This window comes from Panthera tigris, chromosome A2 (assembly GCF_018350195.1).
Source record: "Panthera tigris isolate Pti1 chromosome A2, P.tigris_Pti1_mat1.1, whole genome shotgun sequence".
Taxonomy (NCBI): Eukaryota; Metazoa; Chordata; class Mammalia; order Carnivora; family Felidae; genus Panthera; species Panthera tigris.
The window spans coordinates 84,446,445-84,474,126 of NC_056661.1; the positions used below are offsets into that span (position 1 = coordinate 84,446,445).

Here is a 27,682-nt window from a genome sequence, read left to right on the forward strand (position 1 = left end):
AGAATTACTGAATCATTATGTCACACACCTGAAATTAATATAACATTGTATATCAATTATATTTCAATAACATTAATTAGTTAAACCACCTAGCATCTCTTGATAGCTCAAGAGTTCAGTCATAATTGTTTCCACATATCTATGGATAATCATGGACTACGACACATTTTCTCATGGAATTGTTTTGATCAGATGACTGAATAAACATAGCACAAAACACTCTTAATTTCAGGTCATTGGAGCATCTCAGCTTTGTTCTCAATTTCAGGACCCTTGTACGTTTTTAAATGGCTTAATATCACAGCATCGTCTTTTGGCAACAGATTTAAGCTTATTAGAATTACTTTTTTATGCCAGGAAAATAGGAGTTTCCAACTTTTTTCTAAGAATCTTTAAAAGAAGACATCATTGTAACATATTTCTATCCTAATACTTCTCAAGGGACATTCTTTGCACTACTTAAATCTTCCCCAATTCAAGGCTGTAAAAGATATTTCATTTTATTTTGACCACTAAGAGTCCTGAATCAATATATATTACAGGGAAAAACAGACATGAAATTTCTCAGCAATTTCTTCTCATCTTCTGTTCTCAATGTGTTTATAACAGTTTTAACTTGCTCTTGTATCATAAATTTAGTGCTGCTCTACTTAAGACTCTTTATGATTTAGGTAATGTCCCGCTCATAATTGTATTTATCAATCCCTTCCTGATTTTAAAGACACTCTCACAGGGGAAAAATGCAGAGTTTTATTCACAGAGCATTCCTTGTTGAGTCTGAGTTTATTAAAACATAAATAGTTTATGTTATTAAAGATGTTTAATTGGCATTTAACTGAAACCGTCAGAAGGGGAATTAAGCTGTATTAACACAAGTTTTCCCAAGAACTAAATATTTCAGAAGATTCAATACAATCAGAAGGAGCGTTCTCCAAGATTAATGGAAAAATCAAGAACAATTGGCTTTATTTTTATCTCTTGGGCAACCATAGACAAACTGTTTTCAACAAATGTGCCTTGTAATGTTAATGCTACCAGAGTTCATAAAGACACTATTTATTATTTTGAGTTTATTGTCCAACAACAATTCATTTAGCTCACTAGTTCCCAGGGGTCCTTTTATTTGTTGTTTAATTATTATGCTTCTTGTCAAATGAGGCAGGTATTAAAAGATAAAAGGTGTTTTGTAAAATTTCGTCATCTTTCATTTATATACTATCGATGACCTGGAGACTTTGACAATTATATTAATGAAAATTTCAGCACTGAAAGAAGGCAAAAAAGCATCAAAGTAAATAACTGAAAGAACTTATAATCCTATGCAAGCTAAGTCCCTACACTTAATATACTTGTTTCCCAATATAACTCAGACTGACATTTTTATGTTTTTAAAACACTGTTGTGCACATGTAAATGTAAAAGTCAACCTTGAGCTGAAAAACTGGCCAATATTAGCTAAAGAAAAATGTATCCAAATGGTAGAATCTTTAATTTTTTAATTATCATTTTCCTTTTGAGTTTAAAGCCATGAGTCATAGGTTTCAATGGGGTGGAAAGCAGTTTAGTAGTAGGGGATCTTTACTGTTCTAGTGAACACCAGCAAAGAATTAATAGCAGTCACAAATAATCGACTTTTTTGCCATGTATTTATCAGTCAATTTATTTTTGAGTTTTCACTGCCTTAAATATTTCCATGGGCATCTTGATAACTCATAAGAGTTTCAAGCCAAGAGAAAACCTGAAGTAAAGCCAGACTGCTGTCTATTCAATAAAATGATATTCAGGTTTTTTGAAGCCTGTGGAATATTGAGTGCATCCTACTTCTTTATTTTATATTGTGTTTTGAGTGTGTGTGTGTGTGTGTGTGTGTGTGTCCCAGGCTTCTTTATTTAAGAGCAAAGTGATGAGTGATGTGGAGATATACTACTTCTTTATTTCTGGATATTATGTTTCTAGATCTAAAAGCATGCAAATAAAAATCATAATCTAATATTCATCAGGATTACTTAAAAATGTCTGATATCTTAGACATTTGTAGTAGAGAGACAAAACATGCACATGACTGAATTATTGCCTTTATGGCAACAGAGGTGGGACTGTGTAATTTTGGGTAACTCCTGAATTGCAGTTGATACCCAATCTTATAAACAAACAAGAAATTTTGCTATTTCAGTAACTTAATAATATAAATACTCATTAGATAATACAAGATAAACGAATTGAGTAAATAATTCTCAACTGAAGTAGTGAATTTTGCGGTGCCTGGGTGGCTCAGTCGGTTAAGTGTCTGACTCTTGACTTCAGCTCAGGTCGTCATGATCTTGTGGTTTGTGAGTTCCAGCCCCAAATCTGATTCCAAACTGACAGTGCAGAGCCTGCTTGGGATTCTCTTTCTCTTTCTTTCTCTCTGCCCCTCCCCGGCTCTCTCTCTCTTAAGATAAATAAATAACCTTGAAAAAATTAAATAATAAAATAGTGAATTCAGGTTCTGTTAATTTCTTCACATAGAAAGTATTCCAAAGAGCAAATATTCCTGAATAATTTTCAATTTATTCATGAAAAGAAAAAGGGTAAAAAATAAAATATAATATTTAACAGCCATTACTTTAGGAGCATGTATATAACCTATACTTGGTATTTATATGGATATATTTACATTTGTATTTTATTTTATGGGTCTATTTATACAGATATATTTCATATCAAGGTACAGAAGTGGATCAGAAATTATCCTGATTTAATTATCATGACTCCCTGCCTTCCTGAGGCTTTATGGTACTCTTTTTTTTTTTTAAAGCTTATTTATTTATTTATTTATTTATTTATTTATTTTTAACGTTTACTTATTTTTGAGACAGAGAGAGACAGAGCATAAAAGGGGGCAGGGCAGAGAGAGAGGGAGACACAGAATGGGAGGCAGGCTCCAGGCTCTGAACCATCAGCCCAGAGCCCAACGCGGGGCTCGAACTCACGGACCGTGAGATCGTGACCTGAGCTGAAGTCGGACGGTTAACCGACTGAGCCACCCAGGCGCCCCTTTATGGTACTCTTAAATGTCCCAAGAGTGGCAAATAGTTAAATGCAATTTCAAGCCATCCACTATGCCATGGTAATCATAAGAAGTAAACTAAGTAGATGGAGTTCTTATTAAGTTCAAGCTTATCATGAAAAATTGGACTTCCAAAAAAACCGAATCTTAAAATAATGCATTTGTGCATTACTTTAAAAGTCTAGACATATCTAGACATGCTAGACATACTAACTTATATATATGCCAACAGTATTAAGATTTAAGGCAACATCCCTGACAGGCCACCAATCAAGGCCCTTTGGAAGGCTGTGTATATATGAGATCTCTTCCTTTTAATATAAAACACTATGCTTCCAATCAAAACACACACAAAAAAACTCAGAGGTGCTTGGGTGGCTCAGTCAGTTAAGCGTTTGACTCTTGATTTCAGCTCAGGTCATGATCTCATGGTTGGTGAGTTCAAGCTCCTTCTCGGCTCTTCACTGATAGTGTGGAGTCTGCTGGGGATTCTCTCTAGGCCTCTCTGCTACTTGTGCTCTCTCTCAAAAATAAATAAAATTTGAACACACACACTCAACAACTTTCTGGAAGAAAATATCTAACATCTATAGAGAAGAAGGTCTATTAGGGAAGAAAATACAATAATTAGGAGATTTGAGAATTAACTGGGAAGGGTAAATATAAACGTTGAATTCCCAGACAACATTGAATCTCTGTATAATGTATAATGTAGGAAAAGGTTGTAACTAGATGGAAAATATTTGACCATCAGCAGTGTACCAGGATATGAGTCTAAAGTTATTCATCCACAAATTAACCAAAATTTTTCTCCCATGATGCTTTTACCTTAATGCTATGATGAAGAAATTTTGTGCTCTACCTAGTCTCTATCATTATTTTTAAATTAACTAAGATTCACTGAAGCGTGTTTATAGTGTACCAAGGCTCTACTGGTTGGGGAGGTACAGTGGTTAAGAAGTATCAAAATTTATGTTAATTCAACATTTATTGAACAATAACAAATGGCAGTCTCTATGCTAATTGGGGGGGACTAATTATAGTACAAAAGAAGACCATATTTGTACCCTAAAGGAATTTATAAATGTTAACTCAATTAGAGTAATTCTTTGTGTATTTTAACAAGATGCACACTATAACCACACAATACATTTTACAAATTTAATTCATTTCATTTTCAAAACAGTTCTATGAAGTGTGTGTCATTCCCATTTTACAGATGATAAAATTCTGGATTAGGGAGATTAAGTAACTACCCCAATGTAGCATTCCTCAGAAAGTAGCAAGCAACTATGACTTAAAATCAGCTCTGTAGGACTTCAAAATCTGTGAACTTTTATAAATTGTTTAGTTTTGTTCTGTCCCTTGCCCAAGTCCTTCATACAAAATGTTCTTGAAAGCAATGAGAGGAATTACTATACAAGCCTTCCTTAAAGAAGATGATATTATAAAAAAAAACAAAAACAAAAACTAAGCTTAAACATCATAAAAATTTAGGGCAATAAAGAGTCTTAGAGTTTAGTTAGCCCCCAAATTTTTTAACTGGTTGGGAGAACTGAGGTCCTGACAAAGTTTCAGAATTAATTACTGAGGAACCAAAGCTTGAAAACTCTGTTATTTTTTCCACATAAATGCTGTTCTCACTATACTGCACTGCCAATCAAATGTCCATACTTTTACATACATCAAAAAATATATGTTTAGACATGTTTCCTAATATTTTAACAAAAACTTCCCAGAGGTCACTGGAATCATGACAAACATTTTCCCTACTTAATTGTAACTAAAATTTTGTTGGTATTTTTCCTTACACAAAAAAGACAGAAGTTTTATGTACAAAATTAATTTCAGAACAATTATTACCAAAAATAATTGGTGATATTTTGTAATGGAAAAGAGGTCAGTTCATCAGAAGGCATAACACTCTTAAATAGGTCAGTATTAAAAACAGAAATTCAAAAACATGAAGTAAAAACTGATAGACCTGAAAAGAGAAATAGACAAATCCATAATTATAGTTGGAAAGTTCAACTTCTTCTGTAAGTAATTCAAAGAATAAGTAGACAGAAAATCAGTAGGGATATAGAAAACATAACAAACCATCAACTGACTGAATCTAACTGGCATTAATAAAACATTCATGCAATAAAAGCAGAATACAGATTCTTTTCTATGTAGGCTACATTCAGTGTCATAAAATGATTTTTAATAGTTTTTTAGAAAATCAGAAGCATATTATGTATGTTCTTTGACAACAAGAAACTGAATCAAAGATCTACAACAGAAAGATACATAAGACATACACAAATATCTTCAAATTATACAACATATTTCTGAGTAATTTGTGAGTAAAGAAAAAGTAAGAGGAGCAATTAGAAGACATTTTGAACTGACTACAAAACAAATTTTATCAAAATATGTGGAGCACTGCTAAACAGTGTTTCAAGGGAAATTTATAGCACAACTAGTTACATTAGGAAAAAGTTCTCAAATCAGTGATCTAAGTTTCCATGTTAAGAATTTCCAAAAAGAAGAGTAAATTAAACACAAGACAAGAATAAGATAATTTCATTTTAGAGCATAAACCAAGGAAATATTAAACAGAAAAACAATAAGAAAAAAAACACAACAAATCCAAAAGCTGATTATCTAAAGAGATCAATAAAAAGAAAAAAATGATTTCTACAGCAGTCAGAACATAAAGGAAGTAGATGTAAATTAATAATATCAGAAATGAAGAAAAAGACAGTACTACAGATCCTACAGGCACAGTGAGGATAATAAGGTAATATTATAGATGACTTTATGTCAACAAATTTAACATTTTAGATTCACAGCCTAATTACTAGGTGAAAAATAATCTTATTTTGAATCTACCTCATTTTTAAACAGAAACAATGTTAACATATTTAACTCAGTAATCATGTTTTATATCAATTCAAATATAAACAATATGTCCATTTTTCTCAACCTTAGAACCTTTTTGTAAAATGACATGTAACTGATGCTTTTTGTCAAACTATAGTATCAATTCCTGGCTATGTAAAATACTACAGGCTAAAGTCTCTACTGGATAAAGGCAGAACCATTTCAACAATGCTTTCCCTTTTATATTAACAAGCAAAACAAATTTGTCTATTGAATATATGTAGCCTTGACTTATCTTATGACCCTTATAGATTCCAAAGATTTTCTGAGAAAAAAATTACAATGACAATAATGCTATGAAATGTGAATCTGTTAAACCACCAGATTTTTTTAAACAAAAATTCAACTTAATCAAAAGGTATTTCATGAACTTTATATTTATTTGAAAAGCTATTTGGAATAAAATTAGAATGATAACAATTATAACGTGTAATATCTAATAGGAACCATAGTTTTTTTTAACATGCAAGATTTAGTTTGTACAAATGTAACTAATTAATAACATCTGAAATACATTCTCCCACAGGACAGATGACCATCTGGTTGACCTTACACTAGATCAATAGGGAAGGCAAATGTGTAAATCAATGTCTCCCAAATGTTATCTCTGCATCATTCTACTACAAGAAGGGATAAAACTTGGATGTAAGAAGAGATCTCATTTCACACATTTTAAAATTGACTTTGTTAATTGGACTGTAAGGCAAGACTGAGAGGATTCTTCTAAAGTTCCATCCAGAAAGAGACTGGCAGAAGACCAAGTAATGGTGAAGGAAAATAATTCAAGACAAAAGAGTCAGGAGGCAAGGAAATTCTGAGAATATAAAGACACAGATGATATAATTTGATGTTATTTGAATTTCCTCAGAATCATTTTCCAACTCATAATATTTGGCTGAAAAATAGTGATAGAAATTTTGAAATAAATAAAAGTATACACTATATGTATTTTAATTAATATATGTTCATATATGTGTCACCCTTACAAAGTTCTATATTTTGATGTAAAGAGTAAACCACTTTGGAAGAAATTTAGTAACTTATTGTGATATACAGAAAAGTTGTAATAAAATGAGAAACTTTAAATAATAAGAAATTTGGAAAAGGTACACTGAAACAGGTGCACTGTCTAATCTATTAAGAAGAGGATGATGAGCTGATTACAATTTATACCTTTTAACACTTTTTTTTGTCCGAGGTATTTTTCCTATGATAATATGTCTAAAATATAGTTCACTTCAGGAGTTTTTTGTATTAATTTAGAAATTATGGAGTTTCATTATTTGTTCTCCCTGTTGATATATATCTTTAATACAAATAAAGTGATACTCTGTATCTCTGGTTATTTCCTAGCATGACTCTTCAGAAAAACAAAATATCAGGAATTGGTAGAAATCTCAGATCAAAAGCTTATCGCATCATGCTGTACTCTACATATGCTATAAATTAAGGTAAGTCTCATTCTGCAAGAATCTGTTTTGACTTTGAGAGCATTTAAAATATTAGACATGGAGTATTTTAAAAATCCCATCACAACTTCTAGTCACTTTATATACAGTAGTTACTGTCCTACTTAGTATTAGTTTGGTTTTAAAAGATTATACTAATTAATTTCTTCTGTAAAAGATAAACTGTAAAGTCTTTCAAATATGAACTTGATGGATTATCTCTGGTGATACACGTGCTTTTACAGTTTACAAATTTTGGGTTAAGTTTGGGTTAAAAAAAAAGTTTGGTCAGATTTGATGTATTAGAGAGAACAGGTTCAGATAACTAACCTGTGGGACCACTCCATCTTTCTACATATTGGGAGACATATAGAAAAGAGAAATTGCAATACACCCTAATGCCTTTATTTTTCATTTGATTAGATATTTCATAGTTCTCAACTTGGAAGAAAAGGTATAAGTAGACTACAAGATGTTACAGTAATCAAAAAAAAAAAAAAAGACACTTCAAAGGGTCTGTTTTCCCTTTCTTCATAACTTAACTGGACAGCCATGGGTTTTTAGTGGAATGACTGGCTTAGAAGCTAAAGAAGCAATTAGAAGGTCACACACTCTAAGTTCTAAATAAAGCTCTTTCAGTGCTTATCATAACCTTGGGGAAAGCCCTTAGTGACTTAAGAAGGAAAGAAAAAAAATAAGATATCCATGTGACTGATAAGTGTCAGTCATACTGCTGTTTGAAATTCAAGATAATAGAGTGTTTCAAAGACACTGCTATAGAAAGTTCTGAGAGTTTACTGTTTCTCAAGTAAAATAAAATATGCTCAATGACACCAATGTTTATGAAGAACTTAAGTTGAAAGAAGTAATAAAAATATAAATAACCCTTATTGGCGAGATGATCTTCCTGATCTATTTCTTATCCCATACGTCCAACTAGTATGGGTTATGTGACTGACCAAAATCATCCATCTGTAAGTTGTTTGAACTATATACATCAAAGCTCATGGATACATTTGGCAAACCATTTCCTCAGAGGATCTTACACCTTTTACATTTGTGCAAATTTGAAATCACGCCAATTTTCCCAAACTTCTGAAGAAAACATTTGTACACAACAGCAGTCAAAAACATATTTCCAACTATTCTTTTAGATCCTTTTCAATTAATTAGGAGATTTTGCCAACCTCAGGAATGCCTTTTGGAAATGGAAAAAAAAAACACCATTAGAACAACATATGGAGAAACAAGTTTGGAGGCCAAGACCAAAACTTATGAAGAAAAATTTTAAGTAATTAAACTTGCATAGACTTCTCTGCTGATGAGCATTAGCACATTGAGGGTGTTTCTCAAACACCAGGTGACTATTAAGAAGAAACTTCAAAAAGGGTAGAATATACTTCAAGCATTTTCATAAACACATGTAGTAGAGAGCTTTTGCCTATGAACACATAATTTAAAATAGCCATGTCCTCCAAAAAGCAGTCCAGTAAATATTTTTAAAATTAATCAACATTCAATAATATTTTACTGTGTTTTATTATTAATGTTTGAATCTGGATGTGAAATTTTTAAAAAGACTTCAAATAACATTTTTCCAGAGTATTTATCTTACCATCAAATGTTAAATAAACTCTTGCTTGGGGCTGAGACGATCCTTTTACACTGATAGAACAAACAAATACTCCAACCAACACGAAAATTGCCTGGACTGCCATTTCTTCAGATTTGCAAATTAATATCCAAGAGAAAATACCTTTAAAAGAGAGGTAACAAGTTTGTTATATTTCATTTCACATTTTAGGAGCATACACGTACATGTGTGTGTTTGTGTGTGTGTGTGTGTGTGCGCGCGTGCACACACACACACACACATATAACTAGTGATCTAGACAGAGCACCTTATTCATAAAAGATATATCTGAACTTTTACAGTCATGCAAACAGTAGGAGGTGCTCTGACTTTGTTGCTTCGATGTGAAAAGTTGGATTTAATTCATTTATGTCTGGAAGTCTTTGCAAAAAGAGAAACTGTTTCTTTTTCCAGGAAATAATGCTAATCTTAAAGCAGAACAAAGCAGCTAGGAAAAAGGTATTGATTCCCAAAGGAAACTCCATATTTAAACTTGATCTAATAATCACATAACATTGAAAAGACTTGAGAATGGTACCAGTGGGTATTAGATGAAAACTTGTCTTTCTACCATAAATATTGTAGTAGCAAGAAAAAGTCACATGAAAAATCATGTATACCCACTTGCTTCCACCCTCATTAGCTCTTTTGGAGTAATATCTCTGAAATGATGTTTCTACACATAAATCTATGTGTGCTCAATCCCTGACCACTGAAATCACTCAAATTAGTTATCTGCCAATTTATACAGATGACCATGCAGCTGTTAAATGATGCAGATGAGGTAACCATGGACTAGTGCCAAGTTCAAACCAATGACTTAGTGGTGAGCAATCCACTGAACCATGTATCCCTCAATGCATATTTAAAATAAATCAACCAGAAAGCAAGCTGTCAAAATTCCAAAAGATAAATCAGAGACAGAAGCATTACCTTTTGAAATTGTAGCTATAAAATTGATACATGCTATTAACTAATGTCTGAATACTAAGGAAGATCTAGTAATGGGTAACTAGAGATCTATCTACAGCAGCTCTAGTGGCCACAATATGCAAAACAAACTCAGGACCATGAAAGAAATCCTGTCATTTTGAGTCTAATATAATTATACAATAAAATGACAGAGTTTAATCTAGAAATGTTTTACAGGTTACAACAATGCTAATCTTCAGTATTATATGGTTATTTACATTAAAATCTTAACACTATTTTATTTAAGAAAGAAACGCCACTAAAAATTGAAAAGACTACTTCACTAATACAGAAGAAAAAAAGTATTATATTAATTAAACAATTAAACTGAACACGCCATGTTGAACAACTGAAACATTTTAAACAGTGGATTTCCTAGGTGGTACACATGTCATAAGACTTAGAAACGAAACTGTCTGCCTCTTTTGCCACACAGATGGGAGGAAACCTTAGAGATGTTTGTACTGGTAATTTTCAAATGAAACAGTTTCTTCCTGCTTCCACAACCTCTTCACCTTGTCATACCTAAATTAACTTACAAGAAAACTGATTTTATAGGATAACTTTCCCTTAATGGTTTGCTCCCTGGTTTTGTTGACTTTATAATTAAACCAAAAAAAAAAAAAAAAAGCTATAAATATGCCTAACCTTCCTCACTTCATTAAGCAGGCAGATAATTACACATTTTTACGTATTGCTATTATCAGTGTCTTATCTGACATGTCTCACCAAAAGCGACATGTGCTAAAAAGTGAGAAGAATAATAGTGGAGATGAAATGACAGGTCAAATGAAATAAGTATACAGAGCAATGTGATTTCAAGTCTACCTAGCGATGAGAAGTGACTGAAAGCCAAGTGTCTTACATGTGCCCGCCCCCCTCCCCCCATATAACTTCCCTTTAACTCATTTAGACATGCTGTTTGTTGTTTTCACTTCTGATGGAACACTAACAACATGTAAGAAAAGGAATCTTTTATGTCCTCTCGAGCAGTTCTACATCAGAAGGCACGGAAATACTCCACTTTAAACTCTCCGCAGGTGTCATATCTAAAGAAAACTCAAGCAGGGCTCTCAGCAAGGGAAACACTTCCCTGACAAACTGCATGTGCTCTTCAGAATATGTCCAGACTCAAGCACACCGATGTGTAAAAAGTCGATACGCAGAACCAAAAGTTAGGCTTGGTATTTTGCTAAATGTGTAATGCTGACAATAAGGAACCCAGCTTACCGAGATGGGAAGAGATCAGCACGGAAAAGTCATCAATTTGCTACCGGTGTGGCTCCGCGAGTGCCTCTCTAGTCTTTTTCCCAGAAGACCTTAATTTCTAGAGCGTCCCAGCGGTGAAATTCTTTCTTCCCGGTCGTCTGAGTTTCTTTGTAAAGGAATCCTCAGCGTAGCAGTGCCGCGGCACCGGGAGCTCGACTCCGCGTCGCTCAATCAAGCACCTCGGAGTGAATGGAAAGTGGCCGGGCACCGGGGGCGAGCGCTCGGGTGTCCGATTACAGCGACGCGGCGCGCGGCTCGGGCTGCCCGGGCGCGCCGCCCAGCCGGCTAGCCTCACCCGCCCAGCACACCCGCCGCATCTCCGCCGCCGCGAGGCCCCACCCAGAGCGCGCCCGCGAGAGGGTGGCAGGGAGCCGCGAGGGCGGTCGGCGGGCGAGCGGCCGGCAGGGCGGGGCGGGGCCCAGCCCGGGACCCGCTGCCGGGAGACGCAGGAATGCGTCGCTGCAGGCTAGAGGTCCAGCTGCCCGAGTCCGCTCCTCTCGCGGTCCGCGGCGGAGTGAGCAACTCACAGGGTGCGCTCTAAAGCTTTGGTTTGTTACCGGCAGCTCTTGGAAGGCATACAGGATTTGCTTAGCCATAAATATCAAAGTGCAAAGCAGCTTTCTTGCCAGAAAAGGATCACTGCATCCTTTTAAGGCAAAGAGATGCGTTTTTAAAAGGGCACGGGTGTTATCCTTTTCCTGCTGAAGATTTTCTAAAACCGGTAGAGATAAACCAACTATCTCGTCGCAGTTTATCCTTTTAATGGGTATTGTTTCCCATTGCGTTTCCTTAATATCCCTAAGGCAGTAATTCTGTTGACCTCACCACATTGACTCCTGTCCAGTACTCTTCCCTCCTGGATAGACGTTCCCTCAAAACATAATTACAAGAAATTCCTTAACAATTTTGTGGAAGAAGGCTGTTCTGAACCATGCCAAGAGAATAGTTTACAAACTCAAAGGTATATTTCCAGCACTACTTTCAGGAAAACTGGTTACAGTCTGGAACTGGCTTTAATGTTTAAGTGAAAATTATTTCTACGGACCACAACGGACTACATAGTTGAACAGCGGTAGAAATGAGCTTTGACCCCCATAAAATGAGCAGGTAGTTGTTTAAAAACCACTTTGGGCTACAGCAGCCCACAGATGTCACTGTATGTAGAAAATATGGAATATGATTTCTCCAACTTGTTCTTTATATATATATATTTTCATTTATGAAATAAAGCAGATCACTAAATTCTTAAAAATTGTATCACAGAAAATACTTCTGGGGGTGAAAAATCATTGCTGGTGTGGGACAGTTGAATTAAATCTCAGGTAAGAGGAAGTGAACAGGTGATTAAGGCGTTTCTTCCTTGTGTCTAAGCACCACCTGTCATGTCCTGTCGACATAAACATGCCTAACTCTTTCTGTATAGATGAGCTATGAAGGGATGACATCAAATGCCATTTTAAGAGTTCAAAAGAATGTAAGTTTAGAAGTTCAAAATTATATTCCAGGGCAAATATTATCTTCAAATGTCTATGTTTATGAAGGAAATTACTGATTCAATGGATGGGGTGTTTAAAAGTTTAACACAGTTGAGCTGTTTTTGTGATGATTAGTGCAATAAAAATATGAGCAGCTCCTTAACATAAATTTTAGTAATGAATTTCATCCACCAAACATCTGACAGTTTTAAAAGGCAGATGCAAACATGAATAAGCACCAAGCACATTTATCTGAAGTACTTCTAAAACTGATTAAGACACCATATACCGAGCACTATTATCTTGCCAGTGATGTCTGAGTCATAAATTAAGGAAGGAGAAGAAGAAATCATTAGAGAAGATTGCTGTGAACCTTCACACAAAGTATATATTTGTTAATTTGGAAATGTGTAGCCACAAGACACTGATTAATTTGTAAATCGATGTAAGGTAGAATATATTTATACATTTTATCTTTAAGTTCCAGGGAACCAAGATAAAGACATGCATGTCAAATGCTGTTTTTACAAGGAAGTTTACTACCTATCTCAGTTTACAAAAATCCAAAGAATTAACTCCATGTTTCACACATATTTACAAAGCTTTGGAAACGATGACAAATAGCTTAGGTTTAGTCGCAGACGATGCAATTTGTGTTGTGATTCTGTCTTGTGTAAATAAACTTCTTTTCAATGTACTTAACTGAATGCATTTTGTTTAATACTGAGACATTTAATAGTATTTGCTTAGTACTGAGATATTTACCATTGGCCTCACCTCAAAATAAGTCATGAAATTATTGATAAGCATTAAGCCAAGGCACATTTAATTAGTGCTCATGCCTGCCTGAAACTTGGGCCATACAGTGAAATTTTAAGAGTGGCAATAGGTGCCCCTAATAAGAGTTCTCTCTGCCCCCATTTCTCCAAACTACTCAGAAACCTAAAACACCTTAATAAAACAGGACCTTTATATAAGAAATATTGATGGCCAGTGCCACTTGCCTAGGCTGGGTCTTTGACTCTTTCCCTAGACATGGGAAACAATATGAGCTAATTCAGTGAGCTAGTTTGGGAAAGGAGGACACTGAATAGATCCATAGGAGTAATGACACAATTCAATTTAGAGGCCACAAAGTTTGCCCTCATCAAAGTATCTTGGGAAAAAACAGCCAAGTTAACATATTTAGAATCAGTCTCATTAAGATGTTAAAGAAACGGTGTGGTGTCTTATACACTGAAGTTTCTCTGCTGTAGTGGCCTTATTTTTAATATTTTATATTTTTGATGGTCCTGAAAGAAGCCATTTAACTGTTGGACTGATTTTGAGTGATGTACCCATCTTTTGTTTATGAGTTGTGCAGCTGTGAATTCTCGTTTCAAATTTACAGAACGTAGACTGTTTTCAGATTTTTCTCCATCATGTAGATGAGCTATATGAATCAACTTTATCTAACAAAAGAATCTCAATCCTCCAGAGATGGAAAGTTGTCTTCTTATTGTCATAAGTAATATTTGTCTCAGGAGATTAGAGACTACATTTTTCCAAGCACTTTGTGTATTATATGAATAGCATTCTTTAATGACGTTACTATCTCCAAAAGAGAACACTGAAGCTTTGTCCAAAGTCACACACAGATAGTAAATATTGGAATAGAGTTACTTAAGCGTGACTGACTCACTGCCTTGAGTTCTTGAATATGAACCTGAGCAAGAATTATTCTCCTTCCTTCTCTTCTCTATCTTCTTCCTCTTCTCAACTTCCAGATACTAGCACTTTAAATTTCCTGAGCTTTATCTTTGGAAAGTCTCTGCCTCAAATGGTTATTTACTTTGTTTACATCAGCCTTTCTTCTCCTTAGGTACATTAGCTGCTCTGAGACCAAGCCGGTCAAACAGGTCTGGTCTAGAAATCTGTGTGTGCAATTACTCTCTGTACAGTTGATAGGCTTTAGTATTTCCTTCATTAAAACCATTCTTTATTTTTCAATAAGATGAGTGTACCTCTACTTTCATTCTTAACACATTGCTAATGTATATCCCTGACCCTTGATCTCTTCCTCAGTTGGTTAAGTGTCAGACTCTTGATTTCAGGTCAGCCTACATTCTAGGCTTCTCAAACTACAGGGCCACTGGCATTAAACAAACAAAACAGTTACAGTGGTTTGTTCTGGAGAGGAAAACTGGCCAGAAAGGGAATTTTCACTGTTTTCTTCTTTTTACCTTTGTAATTTTAAGCCAGGTAAATGTACAAACTCTTAACAAAATTCAGAGTTTAATTCTTCACCATTTGTTAAATATCTTTCAACATCTCAAACATAATAAAGTGACATATTTTCCAACTCAACCAAAATAAGAACACATTATCTCTAATGTCTACAAATTACAATATTTCAAATGTAAAAGTAGAATATTAAAGAATTTCAGTAAAAGAGTCTGCTGGTGACTTTGCTTTTTTAGTACTTGCACCTGATAAAGTTGTAAGAGTGTTGTGATCATTCACACTTGTATCACAGGGGTGAAATGCAAACTCTGTTTTGTCTTTATTCTAATATTTCATGTAAAATCTCTGTGAGGGGACTACATGACTTTAAGATGAATTTGATACAACTGCCATTGCAAAGCAATCCACCATTATTTCAAAGAAAATGCTCATTAGTTGAATATACATATATACATGCATCCACAATCATATTTCTTTGAAGTAAGGCAAACTGCTTTTATAGACCTATTGTATCTAATGCTCTCTTTCTCTTCACCTGGGAGTACAAAACCCTTTCCATATTTATTCTCATGGGAGAGCCAGGAGAGGGTTGCATAAGTGCCTCTGATTGTCAGATGTGTGTAATGAGGCTCAAAAATAATAACCAGCTGGAGTAATGAATTCAGGACTGTTAGTTACGGCTAATTGACTCCAATCTACAGCCCTTTAACATGGTCAGAGGCCTTTTCCATGTAATCTTCAGATTTCACCATTTTTCTACTCTTTATGGATTTTAAATGGTTGACTAGAAAGTAGAGAATCGAATTGTGTAAACAACTTTCACAACCTAGTAGAGACATTCTCATGATGAAAATCATATGCTGAACTCAAGTTGTCCTCTATTACCAGTGACTTCCAGAAGATGGAGAGGGGCATAGAGTAAACTTAAAAAGCATCATCTCCTTATTTTCCTTCCTTATTTTTTGTCATGATACTTAATGCTTTGAAATTTCAAGGGACATTTAATAACTTTAAAGAAGGACATATAATTTTTATTTTTTAACAAACAGACTTAAGTTAAAATATGCAACTCTAAGGGTACATTTCAGTGAAAGACTTCTTGTTGATGGATTGTATCCATTGCAATGGGCTCACTGAACTTTAGACCACAAGTGTACCAGAGGGGGGTATGCTTGAAAGAGCATGTATTATTTACTAAATATTTTACAAAGAGTACTTCTTTTAGTCTCCAAAGAGAAGACAGAAGTATCTCCATTGTGCACACAAGAAAGCTTATTCAGAAATTTGAGGTACCCTTTCCCTACCTGGGCCCCACCCCGAGGCAATAAATTCAGATCTGCCTGTTCCAGAGTCCATGTGCTTCCTGTTTTTCACTGCTATTGGTGCATCAATCTAATAGTCCAATAAATAGGAAAAAGGGAGTGGAGACCCTCACCTCTCTTCGTAGGCTATTTAGGTTCTGAAGAAGGTTTTCTGCTCTTGTTGGATACTAAATATTTCATCCCATAGATTTGTATTATAAATGCAGACATCCTATCTTCATCATGAACCCACAGCTTGAGAGCAGAATCACTGTCTAATCTTCCTGTACATCTCTTAGAACAGTTAGACCTGTAGTGATTAATGAACAACTTGACACGTAGACGGAGGAGGATTTTAGGGAATATGGGGGGAGAAGAGGCAACCAATAACAATTGGCTAGGTAATGGACCACCCAGTTACAAAACAAAAATTCATGCAAATTCTTTCATCATCCATCCAAATACCTTTATAAAATTATATAAATTGGCTTTATTCCTTTAAAATATTTAGTTTGTAAATTATGTGAATTTAGTAAATGTTAACCCAGAAACAAATTTACACAGTGGATTCAAGCCTAAGTAACATGAAACTAATCAATATCAGGGAAGATTAAGTCTGATTTTAAAATTACGGGTCACAGGGGCACCTGGGTGGCTCAGTTGGTTAAGCGTCAGACTCTTGATTTCAGGTCAGGTCATGATCTCATGGCCACTGTGGTTTTGATTTGCATTTTCCTGATGATGAATGATGTTGAATACCTTCTTATATGTCAATTGGCCATTTGTATGTCTTCTTTGGAGAAATATCTGTTCATGCCTTCTACCCACTTTTTAATTGGTTTATTTGTTTTTTGCGTGTTGAGTTGTATAAGTTCTTTATGTATTTTGGATACTAACCTTTACTGGATATGTCATTTGCAAATATCTTCTCTCATTCAGTTGGTTGCTTTTTAGTTTTATTTATTTCCTTTGCTGTGAAGAAACTTTTTATTTTGATGAAGTCATAATAGTTTATTTTTGCTTTTGTTTCCCTTGCCTCAGGAGACATATCTAGAAAAATGTTGTTATGGCCAATGTCATATTGTCCATTCAGTGTCCATATGTCCACTCAGTGTGGAGCCTGATGTGGGGCTTGATCCCAAGACTCTGGGATCATGACCTGAGCCAAAATCAAGAGTCAGACACTCAACCAACTGAGCCACCCAGGCTCCCTGGTCTTTAATCCATTTTGAGTGTATTTTTTGTGTATGGTGTAAGAAAGTAATCCAGTTTTATTCTTTCACATGTAGTTTTCACAGCACCATGTGTCAGAGACTGTCTTTTCCCCATTGCATATTCTTACCCCCTTTGTTGAACAGTAATTGACTATATAGTGGGTTTCTTTCTGGGTTTTCAATCCTGTTCCATTGATGGACATGTCTATTTTTGTGCTAGTACCATACTGCTTTTTTTAAAAATACTGTTTTGATTACTACAGCTTGGTAGTATAACTTGAAATCTGGAATATGATATCTCCAGCTTTATTTTTCTTTTTCAAGATTGCTTTGGCTATTCAGGGTCTTTTTTGGTTCTATACAAATTTTAGGATTGTTTATTTTGGCTCTGTGAAAAATACTGTTGGTATTTTGACAGAGATTGCATTATATCTATAGATTGCTTTGGGTAGAATAGATTTTTAAACAATATTTGTTCTTCCATCATGAGAAAACCATGTCTGTTCTATTCTGTGCTGAGCATGGAGCCTGCTTAAGATACTCTCCCTCTCTCTCCCTCTGCTCCTCCCCTGCCTTCCAGTGCATGTGCACGCACTTACTCTCTCTATCTCTCAAAATAAAAATAAAATAAAATAAAATAAAATAAAATAAAATAAATAAAATAAAATTACAAGTCACAGATTACCCGTTATGCCAACTGTCACAAGGGTTACCAAAAAATCTTTTGTTCATTTACTGAAGGATAAGGTTCCAGTTTATTTTAGTAGCTCTTACATTCCCTTTCACTCCTTTGTTAACATTAATCCCTCACTCCCTCTTACCCATTCCTTCCTCTGTCACTTTAAGCTACATATGTATCAAATGCCATACCTTAAATTCTTTGATCACACTGTGCCTCATCACACTTCTGTGGTTTTGCACATGCTATTTCCCCTATTTTTTTCCATCTCATCCACCTAGAAAATTCTCTTATTAATTGAAACTCACCTCAAATAAATCTTCTCTGTAGAAAATTCCTTTTTCTATAATTCTAGGCAAAAGCAGTAATCAAGTCCTGGATGTTATGTATCAATTGGTAACCTTATCAGTTTTGACGTCAAATAAATTTTTATTTACATCTCTAATACCTAACTGTGAGTTCTGCTTGCTTGCCAGTGTTAGTTTTGTTATTTGCAAAATAAGAATTACAACTACCGTTGGGTTGATTGGTTAATTGGATAGTATAATGTGTGTTAACACCTTCTCTCTCATTTCTGTATTCCCATAAATTTGTTTATTCCTTTGCTGTATCACTTAATGTTACAGTTGCATGAACATTTTCTCCATTGATGCCCAACTGCTACAGAACAAGACCCAGGAATCTTAGATATTTTTCAGCCAGCAGCAAAGCCAAGTCTTGTTGGATAAATGGTCATCCAATTAATTAAACCAAACTTTCCTTTCAGTGATGTTCTGTGGACCTTAAAAAGCCTAAATAAAATATTTTATTGTCACTGTTGGTGTTGCATTCAAACACGTGCAATTTCTTACAGGCTTCTTAAGTAACCATTTTCCAAGGTTCATAACTTTACTCTCAATGGTAATTATGTTGTATTTTTCCCTTTAGGCCATATTTGAATTTTAATTTGAGTTTGTAAAAACTGTGGGAACATTTGAACTGGCTGATTCTTGATCATCAACTACTATAGGAACAGGTGGTATGAATTAATCTTAAATTCTTTTTCCATTTAAGTTTCAAAATTAAAACTTGGAAAATATGTTTTGAGTTCTTTGTGTAAAATTTAAAACAAGATTCTGTGAAAATCTTGTTGCATTAAACATAAAAATAAGAGCAGATTAAAAAGAAACTAGTAGCAGAAATTCTTGGCATAGAAAGAGAAAAAATATCTGTTTCCAGAAATTGGATATAATTTTGTTTCTCTTTATGTTTTATTCCAGCTTTCTTCTACCAAGGTCTTAATCTGAAGCAACAAGAATATAATCTTTTAAGAAATCAATTTTCTAATTTTATTTTCATATTTTAATCTATCAACTTTTAGATTTCCATCTCCACTTCTTTCTTTATTTTTAAGGTATATATCATTTACAATAATCTCAGATACTAAACATCTGGAGTAATCTAATGCATTAATAATAGCATGGTGTTTAAAAACTTGCTTTACCAAAAGATTCTGCAGTTTATCCAAAAGATTCCTTTAATCAGCATATTCCCCTAATATATCCAAGTTAAAAATATACATACATGCGTTGGTTTTCAAAAATAGCTATGATTGAAATAGTTATAATACATGTCATCAATAATACCAAATATTCAGTTTTAAGATACAGTGAGGAAATTAATGCAAAACTTTTGTAATTATTAGCATATTATTTCAGGGATATATGGTATACTCTGTATTTATCTACAGCAAACCCATATTAACTAGGAAAAACAAGCATTTGTACCTCATGATTATAGAAGCTTTGAAAATTTTATAAAAGTAAACTTTATTGAGAAGCATGGAGCTGTGACCAGGGAATCAAGTGTTATTACTGGATATTTTTCTCCTTGATACCTTAGAAAACATAAATGTGCACCTATAACTCCAGAAAATCACTGGGTGAGATTTTATCTAGACAACTTTTCTTTTCAATATGAACAATTTGTCTTCCTTATTTTCAAAGGCCTACCCCCTAACTTCTAACACACATGCATATATTTTGAAAAAGTGTCCTATTAAAATGTTTTAGGAATATTCCGACCCTGGGTCTGCAGTGTTTAAGAACAAACACTAAAATATACTGTAATTCTATTATAACATAGGTATACTGAAGACATAACCTTAATTTTTCCAGTACAAATTAGTTCTGTGCATCCATTTATCAATGTTGTTACTGTCTATGTGTGTGTATAGAGACCAAATTGAAAAGGTTTCTACAGTGCAACAGTCTAATACTAGGAAATACTTCATTATTTGAGTTCCACTTAATTTAAATCTCTTGAGTGTGTTATAAGCTCTTTGGTAATAATATATTGTTTCTCCATGGGATTTATCTTTACATACCTTACCTTATGTATCTCCTGAGGTACAATTTGATTATATGACACATTTATACAAGATATGCATATTTGATTCATTTTGTTTCCCATTTTAAGGCTCTCTAAACCCATAATCATCTGTTGTTTTTATTCTTTTTTGCACTCCCTCCCTTATCAGCCTTTTAAAAAATTTATTTGGGATAATGATTTGAATGAAAGCAAAATATGGTGGGAGTATCTACAAATTAAACACAAGAAATTACTTTTAATGGAGGAAGTAACCTTGAAACAATGAGTCATTAAACAATGCACTGCTTAACACTCAGTGAAGTTTTGAATGTGCCGTGTTTAATTTTCTCTGGTTTGGAAAGGCAAACACGTGTCCTTTGCTTTTAAAGTTTAACATTTTCCCCATATTTAGACTTGAAAGAGATAATCTATTCACTGTGCAGTTTCATCATTTTTAAGCTAAGATTTTACAGGTTGACATAAGCTCAAATATGAATCTCCTTTTCTCAGGCATCATAGCCTGGTGACTAACCAAATCATATTGATGATCCATATTTTACTAACATGCCAGTTTACACAATAGTTTAACCCAAATAATGTACGGTCTTTTAGAATTTTTTGAAATGTTTCTTACATGGTGTTACAAATCAATACAGTAAGCCACCCTGGTACCTACAACCACTGTCCCTTTCCTCTTGTACTGTCAACTCCTCACTGTCATCTCTGAGACAAAAAGCCCATGCCTGCTGCTGAAATATGGAAGCATTTAGGGAATCAAAATTTTGCTTTCTACAATTCCAAAGAAAGTTGGAGGTGGAGGGAAATACTTTATTTCCCATTTCTTATAATTTCTAACAATTGAGTTTGCATCCTACTGTCTTAAGGAATTTTGCAAGGAACAACTCTGTTAGCATTTACAGCTTATATTTTTAGCATATCCTATCTTCTACACCTCAACCAAGATTTGAAAACAATGAAAGGTAAGGACATAAGTCTGAGTGAAACATAGGAAAGACAGAATGCTGTACTCAGAATCTCCATCTCTTCCTACTTTTTTTGGGTCATCACCATTTAGCCCTGCCACATCCCCTGGAATGCTCTCCCTCCATGTAGGCCATGACTACATTGTCTCAACTACAGTTTCCTCAGCTTTCTGAATTATATCAGCGTTACTCAGGAGGAATTATGGGTTCAATTGTGTTTCTCAAAAATATATGTTGAAGTCCTAACCCCCTGTGCCTGTGAATGTGACCTTTTGGAAACAGTCCTTGCAGATAACCAAATTAGGAGGTCATTAGAGTAGGCACTTAATCCAATATGAGTGGTATCTTTCAAAGAAGAAGGCCTTGAGGTGTCTGGGTAGTTCAGTCACTTAAGTGTCAAGATCTTGATTTCAGCTCAGGTCATGATCTCACAGGTCATGGGTTCGAGCCTAGTATAGGGCTCTGCACTGACAGTGCAGAGCCTGCTTGGGATTTTCTCTCTCCCTCTCTCTCTGCCCCTCCCCCACTTGCACACATGCTCTCTCTCTCTCTCACAAAACAATTAAACATTTAAAAAATAATAAGAAAGTTAAAAGAAGAAGGCCTTGTGAATATGGTGGTAGAGATTTGAGTTACATTGCCACAAGCTAAGGAATATCTGAGGGCTACCAGAAGCTGGAAGAGACAAGGAAGGATTGTCAGAGAGGGCTCAAAGGAAGCATGGCACTGCTGATACCACTGAGTTTGGACTTCTAACCTCAGAACTGTAAGAGAATAAATTTCTGTTGTTTTAAGCCACCCAGTTTGTGGCATTTTCCATGGCAGCAATAGGAACTTAAGTAATACTAATTTATTTTCTGCTCCTGCTGCCTACACTGTGCTATCTTCTTTTCTCTGGATCATACTATTTGCTGCAAATTAACATTGTGTGAGAACTTGGACAAGTTCTCTATTCTCTTTCAGCTTCAGAATCCTGACTTGTCCAATGATGTTTCCTTCCCACAACCGTGTAGCTTAAACCAAGTAACAATATAAAATATCTGACATGTATCGGGAATCATTGATCATTTCCCTGTTTCACTAGAAGTTATAGATATGTATGTGTGATGATTAATTTTATGTGTCTGCGTGGCTGGGCCACAGTGTTCAGATATTTGGTCAAACATTATTCTGGTTATTTCTGTGAGAATCTTTTTGGATGGAATTAACATTTAAATAAGTGGCCTTTGAGTAAAGTACACTACCCACTATAATGAGGGTGAGCCTCAGTCAATCAGTTGAAAGTCTGAATAGAAAAAGACTGACCTCTCTTGAGCACAGAGGAATTCTGCAACAGATGTCCTTCAAATCTAAACTGAAACATTGGCTCTTCTTTGGATCTCCTACTTGCTAGCCCATCCTGAAGATTTGGTACTTACCAGCCTGCATAACCACATGAACCAATTCCTTAACATAAATCTCTTTCTATAATGCACATATTCTACTGGTTCTTTTCTTCTGGAGAACCTTAATATAGTATGTATACATGGATCAGCATACATGCATATAATACCTAGCAGTATACACTGAGAAATCCTAGAAGCAATGACACCATCACAACAAGCACAGCCAATACCTAGCTAGACCTTGGTCTCTGAATACCATTCTCCAATTAAAAGGAATCAGGGCGCTTTGGAGAAATGGCTGGTTCTCGGACTGGGGCAAAAATAAATAAATAGGTGCACCTGGGTGGCTCAGTCAGTTAAGCAACTGATGTCAGCTCAGGGCATGATCTCATGGTTCATGGGTTCAAGCCCCATGTCGGACTCTGTGCTGACAGCTCAGAGCCTGGAGCCTGCTTCAGATTCTGTGTGTGTGTGTGTCTCTCTCTACCTCTCCCCCCCGCTCTCGTTCTGTTTCTCTCCGTCTTTCAAAAAATAAATAAACGTTTAAAAAAATTAAATAACAAACAAACAAACAAAGAGTCTGGATTGTCTTGTATTTCCAAAAAGCAAAGAACTGTTAAAAATGAAACACTTCAAAGAAACACAACTTAAAAAGAGTTCTCAAGGGCAAATTTGGAACAATTTCAGGAACAAAATAAGTAACATAGTACTAGGTTTAACTAAAGTATAAAATAAGTATACTTGAGTCCATACTGATGTAAATGACAAAATGAATAAATAATTGAAGGAGAAGAGACAAATGTTTCTCCCCAGAAGAATTCCACATAAGAGGTGTAGTCACTACCCCCTACAGCAGGTGAAGATTAATTTCTGTCTCCATACATGCTTGTGGCCTAGACTTAATGACTCACTTCCAAAGAATAGAGCTACACAAGGGGAAATAGCAACTATATCGTGGAGAACCACAGAAAACACTAACATAAGATATTAAGATTAATATCATGAGTGATATAATTTAGATAGCATGTACTTCTGATAACGTGAAGAGAGGGGCACTTCACCGGTTGTATTCTTTCCAAAATCCATGACCATGGTGTAATACTGAGAAAACAACCAACAAAGCAAAATTAGAAGGCATTATGCAGAATACCTGTCCAGTACTCCTCAGGATTGTCAAGGTCATGAAAAACAAAGAAAGACAGAGAAACTGCCACAGATCAAAGAAGAGTAGGGATGCCTGAAAACTATGTGCAAAATATGACCCTGGATTCTAGATCTGGAACATGGAGGACATTATGAAAAACTTGGTGAAATCCAGATAAAGTCGAATTCAGTTAATAGTAATGAATCAATGTCAGTTTCTTAGTTCTTTCTTTTTTTTTTTTAGCTAATTTTTTAAAGTTTATTTATTTTGAGAGAGAAAAAAAGTGCAAGTAGGGGAGGGGCAGAGAGAGAGGGAGGGGCAGAATCCCAAGCAGACTCCACACTGTCAGCCCAGAGTCCAATGCAGGGCTCTAACCCATGAATGAACCATGAGATCATGGACTGAGCCGAAGTCTGACGCTTCACTGACTGAGCCACTCAGGCATCCCAGTTTCTTAGTTCTGATAAATGTACCACAGTAATGTAAAATGTTAACACTGGAAGGAATTGAATGAAGGTATATGAGAACTCTATACTATCTTTGTCACTTTTCTCTAAATCTAAAATATTACAAAAGAGAAAGATTTTTTTAAAGTAGCGCTGATTTTAAAAAGCAAATCGTAGAGATGGACTTAATAATAAAAAATAGCAGTTCTCTGGATAATTCCTGTTTTCCTCCAGTCCCACACTCTAATTTTAAACATGTGTAAAGGTATATTAACATTTCTTACTCAATTTCAGAGGTGATCTTTTGTGTCCGTGGAATGATAGGTGGAAGCAGAGAATTCATAAAATATATCATTTGTTTTCAATTTTCTCTTCCTGTAAGAGTGAGATTATGATTATTGTTACTTTCACTTTTGTTTATCTTGTAAATTATATTCTTACACTTTTATTCATTATTCCGTTAACACTTGCCAGTGTCTCTCAAAATCTCATTTCGTAAAATCTGTATGTTATTACTACCCAAAACTTTTTCTTCAATTCTTCTCCAATGTCTTCTCTTCAGTCATGTGAGCATTTTCTTACATGTTGTTAAGGTTGGTTACATTTTAGTCTGTTCTAAATAATAAATAACACTTCTGGTCTTCATGTATAGATTACTTTTTTTTAATGTTTATTCATTTTTGTGAGAGAGAGAGCAAGTATGTGCTTGCATGAGTGGGGGAGGGGTAAAAACAGGGGGACAGAGGATATGAAGCAGGCCTTGCACTGTCAGCATAGAGCCTGATGCAGGGCTGGAACTCATGAACCATGAGATTATGACCTTAGCTAAACTGACACTTAACAGATTGAGCCACTCAGGTGTCCCTAGCTTACTTTTTAAAATTGAAAGGCAGTATGAGGCCTTTCTTATTCATACCCACCTAAATAGTATTGCCATGGAACCTGTGATGACATTTTCTATTCTATACTTTTAGTCATTTATTCCATTATTTATATCTATCCTGGAGTTTAAAGTTTAAGGTGACTTTTTTTTTTTTTTAGAGACACACATAGAAAGTGAGAACAAGGAGAGGGGCAGAGAGAAAGAATCTTAAGCAGGCTCTGCCCTCAGCACAGAGCCCGACATGGGGCTTGATCCCACGACCCTGATATCATGACCTCAGCCGAAATCAAGAGTCTGATGTTCAATTGACTGAGTCGCTAAGGTGAACTTTTTTTTTTGTAGTCTTTATCATGTTTTATGTTCTTCAAAGTTCTCAAAGTAACAAACCTATGAAATTCTCTTTTCTTCCTCATGAAATAACTCCCTTCTCCACCGTTCATTGTCCTGCTGCAGTCGAGGCTGATTACTCTATAAAATACTCTGGTACATATCTGTATGACTCTCTCAAGGTTTCGATTCTTTTTTTTCTACATTCCATTATGTTCATCTTCCTCTTTTGGGGCTAGTTTGCCCATTTACACTTTAATTTTTCTGCAACCTATACTTAAGGAACTCCCTTTAAAAAGACTATGTGGAGGGGCACCTGGGTGGCTCAGTCGGTTAAGCATCCGACTTCAGCTCAGGTCATGAACTCATGGTTCATGGGTTTGAACCTGCATCCAGCTCTGTGTTGACAGCTCAGAGCCTGGAGTCAGCTTCAGATTTTGTGTCTCCCTCTCTGCCCCTCCCCAACTTGTGCTGTCTCTCGCACTCTGTCTCAAAAATAAATAAAACTTAAAAAAAATTAAAAAGACTATGTGGAAAGTAATATTCTCACACCTTAATTGTGTGGAGATGATTTTCCATCCACCGTTCTCTTCATATGTTCCAGTATGAAGACTGGTCAACTCTGAGGGCACTATACCACTTTCTTCCAGGATTCAATTTTGTTAAGAAGTCTCATACCAGTTTGATTATTATTCCTTTGTAGTTAACCTGTTTCATCTTTTTCTTTGCCATACTGAAATTTTATGATATTTTACTAAATGTATATCTTTTTCACATCCTTCCCTAAGTACTCAGCTCTTTTTTATTTTTAACTTTTTTTTAACATCTATTTATTTTTAAGAGAGAGAGAGAGTTGAGGAGGGGTGAAGAGAGGGGGACAGAGGATCTGAAACAGACTCTGTGCTGACAGCAGACAGCCAATGCAGAGTTCAAACTCACAAACTGAGCCACCCAGGCACCCCAGTACTCAGCCCTTTTAATCTGTAAACTTATGCCTTTAAGTTTCAGAAGTGATTGTCTATTAATTTATTTTTAATTCTCTTCCTTGTATTTTCTCTCTTCATGCTTCCTAGAAATTTTTATTAGTTTGACCTATGTCCCCAGGACTGATCTTCTATCTTTTTTAACTTCTTGAGAAATTTCTTTGACTTTATATTCTAAACTTCTTAGTGAATTAATTGCAGGCAATAAATTGTTAATTGCTAGGAGATCACTTTTGTTCTCTGATTATTCCTTTATTATAGAATCCTATTCTTATATGATGGGTACAGTATATTCTTTAGAAAAGCCTAATGAGCCTATTATATTTTTTATGTTTTATTCTCTTTTATGAATTATCTGTTCCCTTAGGGTCATTTTTGGTTTGTTCACTTTGGCTTTTTCATGTTTCATACTCTTCTAAACTTTCCTGTGAACTTCAGTCTTCCATTTATGTGGACTCATGGTTATCAGTCTTTATGTGTGTGAGGTATTTGCTGATTGCCAGACTGCTTGGAATGAGGTCAGGAAATTGGATTGCTACGTACTTGGATCCCTAACTATCAAAATATAGGTGGTCTTATGATAGCTGGTCTTACGATGACTATTTCCAGACATACAACAACTCTTAAAGGTTCATTTTTGATCTTAGAGTTAAAAAGCTGCCTGCCAAGTGTTCTACATTGAGTTGCAATAAACAGAGTAGGCCAATTATTCCAACTACAACTTTAAATTAATCTTCCATCTTTTATGGTTACTGCTACCCCCAGTTCTTAACCTTCTTGTAGTTTTGTAGCACATACTGATTCTTTCCTCACCAACTGCTGCCTTCCCCCATATTCTCTAGGTCACACATTCTTTTTCTTTCTTGCTTGCTTTCTTGCTCTTTTTCTTTCTTTCTTTCTTTCTTTCTTTCTTTCTTTCTTTCTTTCTTTCTTTCTTTCTTTCTTTCTTTCTTTCTTTCATTTTGAGTGAGAGAAAGAAGGAGCAGAAGCG

At 35.0% G+C, this 27,682-nt stretch overlaps 1 protein-coding gene across 1 annotated transcript in view; it reads right to left on the reverse strand.

Annotated features, from left to right (window-relative positions):
* The window catches only part of SEMA3C (semaphorin 3C), a 175,401-nt gene extending 163,835 nt beyond the window's left edge, over positions 1–11,566 (reverse strand). The window contains exons 1-2 of the mRNA XM_007076782.2: positions 11,261–11,566; positions 9,041–9,181 (exon numbers count right to left, since the gene is read on the reverse strand). Coding sequence (XP_007076844.1) covers positions 9,041–9,143 — 103 coding nt within the window. The 5' untranslated portion in view covers positions 9,144–9,181; positions 11,261–11,566. The remainder of the gene's footprint in view (positions 1–9,040; positions 9,182–11,260) is intronic.
* Positions 11,567–27,682: the final 16,116 nt, after the last annotated feature.